The sequence below is a fragment of the Anguilla anguilla genome, chromosome 17, assembly GCF_013347855.1.
Source record: "Anguilla anguilla isolate fAngAng1 chromosome 17, fAngAng1.pri, whole genome shotgun sequence".
Lineage (NCBI taxonomy): Eukaryota > Metazoa > Chordata > Actinopteri > Anguilliformes > Anguillidae > Anguilla > Anguilla anguilla.
Window position 1 is genome coordinate 31,111,011 of NC_049217.1, and position 11,573 is coordinate 31,122,583.

The 11,573-nt window shown below is 48.6% G+C and overlaps 1 protein-coding gene across 5 annotated transcripts in view; it reads left to right on the plus strand.

Moving 5' to 3' along the window:
- Nucleotides 1-9,673, plus strand: part of LOC118216807 (casein kinase I) — a 24,414-nt gene extending 14,741 nt beyond the window's left edge. Inside the window, exons 5-11 of one of the 5 annotated variants that reach the window (XR_004763074.1) lie at nt 781-951; nt 2,002-2,150; nt 2,291-2,459; nt 3,125-3,264; nt 3,625-3,721; nt 5,427-5,494; nt 9,280-9,673. Coding sequence is in view for 4 of the 5 variants with exons in the window: in XM_035398315.1 (XP_035254206.1) it covers nt 781-951; nt 2,002-2,150; nt 2,291-2,459; nt 3,125-3,264; nt 5,432-5,482 (680 nt within the window). In the remaining variant the exon portion in view is untranslated. Of the gene's footprint in view, nt 1-780; nt 952-2,001; nt 2,151-2,290; nt 2,460-3,124; nt 3,265-3,624; nt 4,305-5,426; nt 5,495-9,279 lie in introns of those variants that run through there. The other 4 variants (XM_035398316.1, XM_035398315.1, XM_035398318.1 and 1 more) reach the window with 4 other exon arrangements.
- Nucleotides 9,674-11,573: the final 1,900 nt, after the last annotated feature.

The window sequence follows — 11,573 nt, forward strand, 5'->3', positions numbered from 1 at the left end:
ATACATTACAGTTAATTACATCATACATTACATCATACATTACAGTTCATTACATTATACATTACAGTACATTACATTATACATTACAGTTCATTACATCATACATTACATTACTTTACATCATACATTACAGTTCATTACATCATACATTACAGTTCATTACATCATACATTACAGTACATTACATTACTTTACATCATACATTACAGTTCATTACATAATACATTACAGTACATTACAGTACATTGTCTTACATAATACATTACATTACATTACAGTATATACTGTTCATTACAGAATATTACATTGTTACATTACTTTACATTACAGTACATTACAGTACATTCCATTGTAGTATGTTACATTATACATTACGTTATGTTACAGTATGTTACAGTACAATACATTATACAGTACATACAGTACGTTACATTATACATTATATTAGGCTACATTTTATTTATCCAAGGCAGTGTACAATAAATGCGTACCGAAAGTAAGTAGAACAAAAACAAACACAGGTCAGATAACTGATACTTCATGAGAATTGTATCTTATCTAGAGCCATAAACATCAAGCCTGTTTCACACAGCGTAGGCGGGGGCAGTAAAGTTACGGCATGTCATAAACTAGAAGTGAGGAATGATTACAAGAGATATGAGGGAGAGCTACAACATCAAGATGAAGATACAAGAGCAACATGAAAGTGCTCTGTGAAGCCACGCCCGCGATTGGCTGAGTGCTAGCGCCCGTTTTGACCTTTGACCTCCCGGCCCACAGAGCAGTCGCGGCGTGACGACCTGGAGTCTCTGGGCTACGTGCTGATGTACTTCAACCTGGGCTCCCTGCCCTGGCAGGGCCTCAAGGCCGCCACCAAGAGGCAGAAGTACGAGCGCATCAGCGAGAAGAAGATGTCCACCCCCATCGAGGTGCTCTGCAAGGGCTACCCCTGTGAGTACTGCGCCACACACACACACACACACTCTCTCACACACTCACACTCACACACACACACTCACACACCCACACACACACACACACACACACACACACACACACACTCTCACACCCACACACACACACACACACACACTCTCACACACACACACTCACACACACACACTCTCTCACATACACACTCACACACTCACACACACACTCTCTCACATACACACTCACACACACACACACACTCTCACACACTCACACTCTCACACTCACACACACACACAGTCACACACACGCTCACACACACTCTCTCACACACACACACACCCACACACACACACACACACACTCACACACACACGCTCACTCACACATACTCACACTCACACTCACATACACTCTCTCACACACACACACGCTCACTCACACACACACGCTCACTCACACATACTCTCTCACACACACACACACACTCTCACACACACACGCTCACACACACACGCTCACACACACGCTCACTCACACACTCTCAGTGTCACTTCGCTTTAACTGCGAGGGCTACCCTGTGAGTAGCGTTCCTTTGGCTCACACACTGAGTAACACCCCGATGAGTAACTCTGCACAGTGTCCTGGAGTGACTCTGTCTTCCCGCTCTCTGTGTGCCCGTGTGCATTTAAACGCTGTGACTCACGCGTACTGTACACCTGCGCCCCTGTGACCTCCTCCTGTGCTCCTGCATGTGCGTGTCGCACAGTGTGGCCCTGTCGGTGTGTGAGTCACGCTGTTTCTGTGCGCTTGGTGCGGTCGGTAGCCTGCTTTCTCTGCGTGAGAGCAGTCCGCCCTTAACCCTTAGAAGAGTCGGTTTTTTTTTTTTTTTGGAATGTTTTTTTTTCTTCAGAATTCAGTGTTCTAGAACTCCGTTGCTGTCAGTCACCAGCAGTGATTGTGACATCATCAGCATTAGAATGTTCAGCTAAGAGCATTCTAATCACGTATTTGTGACCTCACACCTTAAAGGGTTTCTGATGGGGTTTTGCTTCTCCTCCCCCGCAGCCGAATTCGCCACGTACCTCAACTTCTGCCGCTCCCTGCGGTTCGACGACAAGCCCGACTACTCGTACCTGCGCCAGCTCTTCCGCAACCTGTTCCACCGACAGGGCTTCTCCTACGACTACGTGTTCGACTGGAACATGCTGAAGTTTGTGAGTGTCCCAGGACAGGGCTGAAGGGGTATCTGGGGCAGCCTGCTGTGTGTGACTCTGCGGGGTCCTCTGTCTGAGCACCGGTGTCTGACTCGGTGTCTGACTCCTCCCCCTCTTCCTCCTCCTCCTCCTCCTCGCAGGGTGCTAACAGAGTGGCGGAGGACGCTGAGCGGGAGCGGAGGGACCGGGAGGAGCGGATGAGGCACAGCAGGAACCCCGGAGCCCGGGGCCTCCCCACCGCCTCGGGACGTCCCAGAGGAGCGCAGGACGCCACCCCACCCGCACCCCTCACCCCTACCTCACACACCGGTGAGCACACCGTCCCGCCCGCACCCCTCACCCCTACCTCACACACCGGTGAGCACATTAAATTACATTACAGTCATTTAGCAGACGCTCTTATCCAGAGCGACGTACAACAAGTGCATTAGTTCAAGGTGCAGAGGTGCAGAAAAACACACTAGAGTGAAGTAAAGATCGTAGTGCCAGAAGTGACCACATAGATCAGGACTCCAACCCTGTAGGGTAACCTGTTCAGCAAACAAACAAACAATCCTGCCTAGTACAAAACTAGCACTGAAATCACATTTTGCCTAATCAGAATCAGACAAAAACAATCCTGCCAAATAAAAACTAACGTGATCGCATTAGCCTAACTAGGTACATTGAGCTAAACTATAGGCTAGGGAGGGGTGGGGAGAGGTGCAGCCTGAAGAGATGAGTCTTTAGTCTGCGTTTGAAGGTAGTCAGATTCTCACCCTTAGTACGGCTGTTTGGGCTGGTTGTCCAGAGGGAATAGTACATACTGCTATTCCTGAGAGAGCAGTCGATCTCTGGCAAACTTGTCTGAACTCTGGAATCTGTGACTCTGGTGCTTGTTGTTGTTTGGCGCCCCCTGCTGGTGCGTATCACACTGTGCCTGCAGAGCCCTGGTGGGTGTTTTCTAAACGGATGCTCTCTCTCGCGCTCTGCAGCCAACACCTCGCCCCGCGCCGTGTCCGGGGCGGAGCGCGAACGCAAGGTCAGCATGCGGCTCCACCGCGGAGCCCCCGTCAACGTCTCCTCCTCCGATCTGACGGGCCGCCAGGACCCCTCCCGCATGTCCACGTCACAGGTACGAGCCCGCCCCGCCCCGCCCCGCCCCGCCCCGGGGACCGCCCCCCGCCCCCCTCGTCACCAGGGCGTGCTTCTGAAGTCACCTGAACAGAAGCCAGTAAACACGCTTCCAGTGAATATCAAGTGGAGAAAGTCTGTCATCGTCTGTTGGGAATTTTACTTGGGGGGGGTGGGGGGCGGGTAGAGGCAGCAGCCAGTTACTGGACAGTTTGGTGAATAATGATGCTAATTTCTTTAAACGGTAAAGTATTTGGGGAAATTGAAAATGGTTGAGAGGTCAGAAGTCAGTGTTGGTGGTACATGGACTTAGCAGTAGAAAATGCAACAGTTTTCTGAGGCAGATTGACTCCTTCCTCAGTGGGCCAGATCCATCTACTGACCTCACCTGGACCAAAAGATGGATATGTACTGACACCTCAACATGTTTACTGCTCTACCGTTTCTTCTGAAGCTGGGTATTGAAACTCTATCTTGGGGACTGGGGGGTGTATGCTGGTCTTTACCGTGTCTTGAAATTGTCAAATAGTGACTCCTGCGCTAAATTATTTCCCACAATGCATTTCAGTAACATAAAAGGAACACAAGCAGCCTTCAGCTGTGCTGAAAATGCCAAATGGAGGGTGACGCCAGACTAAGGAATTTAAATAAAAGTTTGGACAAAAATTAGAGGCGTGCTGGGCCTCCAGTAGCTGACGTGCACGCTGAAACTGAAGTTCACTGCTGCTCTGCGGGATGTGTGCAGTGATCTAGTCAGGGGTTGCTGTCCCGGGGGAGGGAGGGGTGGAGGGGGTCTGAATATTGGGAAGGGAGATGGAGCGCTCTGGGTGACGTTTGCTGTGGCCAGCGTGTCCGCCTGCATGTTTTGGTAATCCAACCCCTGGTGTTCTGGACACGGCTGCTTTGGCACGCCTGCCCTGCTCAGTTTGAGCAGAATTAAAATTGTACTGTAACGCTGCAAGAACTGCGAGAAATCTTTCACTGACATCACTGCACTGTACTATTGTACAAGCTTAAAAAAAGAGCAGGCATTCTGAGGTTTGCTTTCAGTCGACCCTCGACCCTCGTCCTTGTTCCAACCTGTAATACACATGAATAACGCATATAAATTAGCACAGATTCAGTTACATCAGAGGCAATATGTCAACAAGTTTGTTTCTTGTTTTTTTTTCTTCTTGCTGACAGTGAGTTCAGTTTGGCCCGTTACTGCTGTACACAACGATGGCTTTCAGGGTCTTACACACTCCTGGCCAAACGTATTTTAATTTTGCTGTTAACTGACATCATAACTAACGTCATTGCCAGCAGGCTAATCAATAATATGTAATATTATACTCTATAATATTACCTGCTAAGCTAGTGTAGCAGGCTGTATTTTTATCCATTAGCATTAATATCTGCTGTATCTCAGTTGCTGTGGTGCATGTTTCTTTGGCCATGTGCTTTTAAAAAAAATATTTTTATAAACAACAGTTTAGAAGTTTACTCGAGTGCATTGCCTGTTCAGACTGCAGGTGCAGTGAATGATCTGTCCCATGTGCAGATCATCTTCTGGGTCCTCCTGAATGGCCCGTGTGTTTAGGTGGTGTTGCATGGTGGTACGGTGCAGGGTAGACGGGTCTGAGAGACGCAGGCTGTGTAACTGTGTCGTTGTTCAAGCCTGCGTTTCAACACAGGGTTATTTCTGGCGTCAGATGTGAATTTATACAAGCTTTTCCATTTCTCATTCGGCTACATCCGTATTATCTTTGGGAGTAAAAAGCCATTTTTCCCACAAATCTTTTAGTGTTTACTGGAGCGCCCATGTCCGAGGGAAACACTGCTGTCTAAGGTTCCGGGCGCTGGCCTCCAGGTGCTTTTTCTCATGGGGGCTAAACCCACCAGCTCCTCTTGGCACACACAGTGTTCTTTAGGAAAAGTAGATAAATTTCAGTGTGGCGAACATGCCAGTGGTTGTTTCTTGAATGTTCTTCCAGCACCAAAGGTTGGATTATGAACTCATGGGCCATTCCAGATGTAAGCAGAAGATTGAGTGGGAGTACGAGCTTAGCACGTGTGTCTGCTTGGAGTTCATGCTTTGCTACATTCTCTGGTTTCTTCTTCACAAATGGCTGTCTTCCCCCTCCCCCCTTCCCCTGCCCCCAACCCCCCCCTCCACCTCAGAATAGCATTCCCCTCGATCACCACGGCAACTAGCTGCTCGCCACGTTCTGGTCTGAACGCAGCACTGGGTGAGTGTATTGTTATAGACTACATTACCCATAATGCAACCAGGGGCTTTCCCTCTAGTTGTTCGTCATAGATCACATTATCCATAGTATATGCTTCTTTGTAGATGCCACTGTTAAGCGCCAACTACAGTACAAATGGGGGATAATCATTGTTACCACTTTCTAGAATTTACTTCCCACAACTTGTATGGGGGTACCTCTGTCGATATTACTGTGCACACATTATATCACTATTTATAGATATGTATGTGTGTAAGTGATGTCACAGGTCCTGGAGGGCTGGTATGCAGTCTGATTATTTGAAAGGTTCTTTTTTTTTCCAGCCCTTTGAAGAATAGGTTTTTTATAATAGTTTTTTTTTTTTTCAAAATTCTAAGTCAGTGTAATCTGTAACTCACCAGTTACTAGTTGTGATCGTGACATCAGCATTAGAATGTTTAGCTGAGAACATCCTGATTAGGAGTGTCATCTCAGGCCTTAAAGGGGTTTTTTATTGTGAGGAAGCAGCAGTGGGCGATTGTGCGATAATTCAGCTCTCCAGAACCAGAGGACTGCATACGGCTTCCCATGATGCATCTGTAGTCTGGGAGACGCATTGTGTACGCCCAGCCCACTGGCCATCGCAGTGTGAGAGGCTTGTGTTGGACTCGCTGGAAAACTCAGTCCAGGAAGTGTGTGTGTTTGCCCTCTCTGGGAGGGTCCCCTGTTCTAAAGCTCTCCTCAGTGTAGGCAGGTCACATGGGGCATTTCTACCAATCAGGTCCTTCCATTTGTAATGGCAGTATGAGTGTCTGAGGTCACAGAAGGGCTTTTGTTGAGGACACAGTTGGTTCTGTAATGAAGTGGCGCTGGCTTGCGTCACAGCTGGAGTCTCACACCTGCCTCTCATTGCAAATCCAGCGGGTTCTGCACGTGTCCCAGGAAATGAGTGGTTTTTCTTCCCTCTCCTGGGGTGTGCATGCCCCCCCCACCACCCTCCCCCCCCCCCCCACACCTGCATGGCCCCCGCAGCTGTGTCACTGTTCCGATCGGCCCGACACAGCTTACGGTCCGGAGTTTGAGTGGAACCACCCTCCTCTTCCTCACCCTCTCCCTCCTGCCTGTGCCCCCCTCCACCCCCCCCCCCCCAATTTACCAAAGGACCAATTAAACTACTCATTGTAATAAATTAAATTAAATCCCACCGCGGACCTCGTAGTGAGAGACGGAACGCTGGGATTAGTCATGCGGGTTGAGTCTGGGGCGATGTGAGGTCGCCGGTGTGGACAGGCGTCAGTGAGGAGTATTTCCTGTATGACGTCAGTGAGGAGTATTTCCTGTATGACATCAGTGAGGAGTATTTCCTGTACGAAGCCCTTAAGAAGTGCAATGTCCAGCAACTGCAGGATGACCTTTTCCCCCAAATGATTTGTGTTCTGGTTCGCTGCAGATGTACCTATGAGTCATTTAAGCCCCAGTAGCACTGAGAACCATCACTGTAAGACTGCAAATTCAGGCGCAAATGAACAGGAAGTGCTTACTCCGCGATGACTAAAACTGCTCTCAGGTAGCGATGGGTACCGTCACACGGTTTTATACGGAATCCCAAATGTAAATCACATCTACCATCTGTCAGGAAAATACTGAAGAAAAAAAGGCAAGTCATGGTAATTTGTGTTATGTCAGCATTGATTGACAGGTGACAGATTGACATTGCTATGGTTTGCAGTTAGGTTAGCCGTCTGTATAACTGGTCCTTTATCCAGTTAACCATTTTATATCTAAAATTCAAGATGGTGCATTCATTTCAGAGCTGGACTAAATGAGTCTTCAACAAGCATAACTATATTTACCAGAAATAATTCATGTATGCATTATTGAGTATTTTGCTGGGATGTAGCTTTCTGTGAGTAAGGGGTGTACTGACAGCTGTTGAGGATCAGATCCAGAGTAGCGGCTGTCCCGTGAGTTTGAGGTAGATTTTTAGATTTGTGTAACACAGAAATGACATGGAACTAAATCCTAAGGTGATGTCAGGATTGAATGGGCCCGTGGGGCCTGGTCCATTCGGGCCTGGTCCATTCGGGCCTGGTCCATTCGGGCCTGGTCCATTCGGGCCTGGTCCATTTGGGCCTGGTCCATTCGGGCCTGGTCCATTCGGGCCTGGTCCATTTGGGCCTGGTCCATTTGGGCCTGGTCCATTTGGGCCTGGTCCATTCGGGCCTGGTCCATTCGGGCCTGGTCCATTTGGGCCTGGTCCATTCGGGCCTGGTCCATTTGGGCTGGTCCATTCGGGCCTGGTCCATTCGGGCCTGGTCCATTCGGGCCTGGTCCATTCGGGCCTGGTCCATTCGGGCCTGGTCCATTTGGGCTGGTCCATTCGGGCCTGGTCCATTTGGGCCTGGTCCATTCGGGCCTGGTCCATTCGGGCCTGGTCCATTCGGGCTGGTCCATTCGGGCCTGGTCCATTCGGGCCTGGTCCATTCGGGCCTGGTCCATTTGGGCTGGTCCATTCGGGCCTGGTCCATTCCGTGGTTTGGGTGCATTGCCCTGGAAAGCAGTGCCCCTCTCTGGCTGGGGCTGTGACCGCTCACTCCAGCACCTGGCTCTGATCTCTGTCAGGTTGAGTTACACGCGCAGGACACTGGCTGCATGATTCTAATCCAGATGACCATATGTGGACGTTGTCTTCGTTATGTCTCGCTCTCAGATTGCAGCCTAGATTTGCCCTCGTCACCGTGGTTACAGACCCCACTCAGTTTCCTCTCAAGCCCCGTACTGAACAGGTGCACTTTCACCTGTATCAGGCGTGCCTGTGCCTCACAGGGCCTGTTACTCTCACCCCACTGTTCTGCTGGGGCTGGCGGTGGCAGGCTTTTGTGTGTGTGTGGTTTTGGTTGTGGTATGTCAGGCGGTATATCTGAGTTTGAATAGTAAATCATCTGCAATTCCTCCATAAACATCCAAAATTACCGTAAATGAATTTTTGCCTTTAAATGACCAGCTGCTTTCTTGCTAAGCAATGTGTAGCTACTGGAAGCAATAGCAAGAAAATGTAAATACCTATGATAATGGGGGAAAAATGCAAGAAGTGTATATAAAATAATTCTTATAATTGCTATTTAAGAATTAACATCATTACTTTTACTTCCTTGTTTCTGTATTACATAAAATATTAAAAGAAAATGATAGTTGTACTTATTTCTGCATGCGTCTGTGTGTGTTAGTACCCTGTGAGTGGGACTGTGAGTAGCTGCTCTGTGTGTGTTAGTACCCTGTGAGTAGCTGCTCTGTGTGTGTTGGTACCCTGTGAGTAGCTGCTGTGTGTGTGTTAGTACCCTGTGAGTAGCTGCTGTGTGTGTGTTAGTACCCTGTGAGTAGCTGCTGTGTGTGTTGGTACCCTGTGAGTGGAACTGTGAGTAGCTGCTGTGTGTGTTAGTACCCTGTGAGTAGCTGCTGTGTGTGTTAGTACCCTGTGAGTAGCTGCTGTGTGTGTTAGTACCCTGTGAGTAGCTGCTGTGTGTGTGTTGGTACCCTGTGAGTAGCTGCTGTGTGTGTGTTGGTACCCTGTGAGTAGCTGCTGTGTGTGTGTTAGTACCCTGTGAGTAGCTGCTGTGTGTGTGTTAGTACCCTGTGAGTCTGCTGTGTGTGTGTTAGTACCCTGTGAGTAGCTGCTGTGTGTGTGTTGGTACCCTGTGAGTAGCTGCTGTGTGTGTGTTGGTACCCTGTGAGTAGCTGCTGTGTGTGTGTTGGTACCCTGTGAGTAGCTGCTCTGCGCTCTAAGTTGCTCGTGTGTTGCGCTGCAGGTCCTGTCCCGCGTGGCCCCCGGCGGTGTCCAGTCCGCTGCTCCTCGGTGAGGGGACCAGTGCCCCCCCATGGCGGTTAGACGATGCCTGGCTGACCTCCCACCAGAACTATTCCTCCAACAACCTGACGCCCACGACGACCGCAGAGAACCAGACCCAGCCAGCGCCCGAGCGACCGCGCCCATTCCTCCTCTTAAAAACCAGCCGCAGCGGAGCTACAGCGCCTCCTCTGCGCGGGGGGAGACATTGCACAGCACGCACACCAGGCTGAACCCGCCCCCGCTCCCCTGCTCCTCCAGCAGGGGGCAGCCTGTCTCTGCCACGCCAGGCCCCGCGCCTCCGCTGTGTTCTCTCCTCCCGCGGCGGGCAAAACCCGCGCCAGTAATCTGACTTTACTCTGATCGACTCCACCCTTCCCACAATCCTCTCTTTTTGAATTAGACCTGACATTCTACAGGCTGCAGTTTCTTTTTTAGATGCATCGGTTGTCGGTACAAAGGTTTTTTGACTGTGAATTGCGCAGAATATTTAAAAAATGAAATAACTTTTTCTACAAAGACTAAAGAATCCTCAGAAAAGCAGGGGTTCTGTAATTTTAAGAGCAATTTTATCAGTTTAAGGAAAAATCAAACAAAATGAAACATCAGTGTGTGTTTTCTTCCTGTCGGCACTGTGGCCCCAGCTTAACAATAGCCACGACTCCCCCGCCGTGCTGTGGGGGTGGGGAGGGGGAGGGGGTAATCAGACGCCAGTGTGTCCTGCGCCCCCCCCCCCCCCCCACACGTGTGTGTCCTTTCCCTCTGGGGGGCTTTGTGGCCCGGGCTGGCGGGGGTCATCTTTTTTTTTTTTTTTTTTTTTTTTTTTCATTTTTTGTTTTTTTGATTTAAAAATTCCAAGCTGTGAAGATGTCTGTAATATAGAGTTGTAAATGTTTCCTTCTGTTTAGGGCTGAGCTTCTCTCAGTAATAAGGGGGTCCCAGCCTGGGCGGGGGGCAGGGGGGTCGGGGGCGGGGGCGGGGCGGTAAAGCTCTGGCTTCAACCTGTCTTTGGATTGCTCAGCCTCAGGGTTGCCAGGTCACTAAGGACTCTCCTTTCTGTGAAGGAGGGGAATTTCTGCAGTCAGCTCTCCAATCAGAGCCCTTGGGTGTCATCCTCAGCCTATAGAACGCTCTGCTTTCCAAACCCACATTTCAGAACCGTGGCGCTCTTGAGGAGGTTTGATTGGGTTAAAAATAAAACTAGTGTGAGTAACATGTACAAGGTTTCTAGGATTCTTCTGTTGGTCAGGTGACTCCATATCAGACTCACTGTTGTAGGACATAGTCTTTTGTAGTTTGGGAAGGGGTAATGGTGAACTCTTATGTTATGTTGTCATAAGTAGGATGTGCTATATGATGACGCAGTGCGGCGTTAGGTACAGTTGCCATGTGTGTGTTTAGACCGAAGATGCTGCCGGTCGGTGTGAAATCTCCTGCCATTCAGACGAGGGGGGGTGGGGGGGGTGCTGGTTGGGCCTGTCAGACTGTTCTCCATTTTGTTATTCCCCAAATGCCAGGGGATCGGTTTTGTTCCAGTGAAGGAACAGTTCAGCATCAACTCTGCGGTGTCTGAATTATGACATCACAATACTAACCACTGGTGTCTACTGTATGACATCAAAGTACTAGCCAGCAGTTGTCTGCTGTATGACATCACAATGCTAGCCACTGGTGTTAACAGTGTGACATCATAGTACAGTCCTTTGGCCACAGGTGTCTGTATGGGCCCCCCCACTCCACCCTGTCACACGGAACCCTCAGCGCCTCACGCTCCCGTTTTGATTGGAATTATGGGAAGTTTCTACTCCCGTTGATGATTTTTCTCCTCCCTCATTTGTATTGCCACTGTAATTGTGTACTTTAAAATGGTGTAAATAAATGAATGACTACTTGTACCTTTTTAACTCCTTTTGGATGTTTTTATTCCAGTGTGGATTTGGACTTTGCATGTTTGTGTTCAGCAAGCAAATTAGTTTTAATACACAGCTTCCCCAGGTAACTGCTGTAAGCTGTAAAATGTGTATTGAAGGTAAAGATTTAAACTGTATTAAAATTCAGCCATAGCGTAATTCTATCAGTTTGCAGTTTTACTCTTCTACATTTTTTAAGCATATTAATCTCATCCTTTTTTCATCAATGAAATTGTGTAAATGTACAAATTATTTTATCAACGTATTTTTACATCTATGAAGTAGTTATAAAGATCAATACATTTTATGAAATTAATTTTTTTATTAAAAAGTAAATATCTGCAAA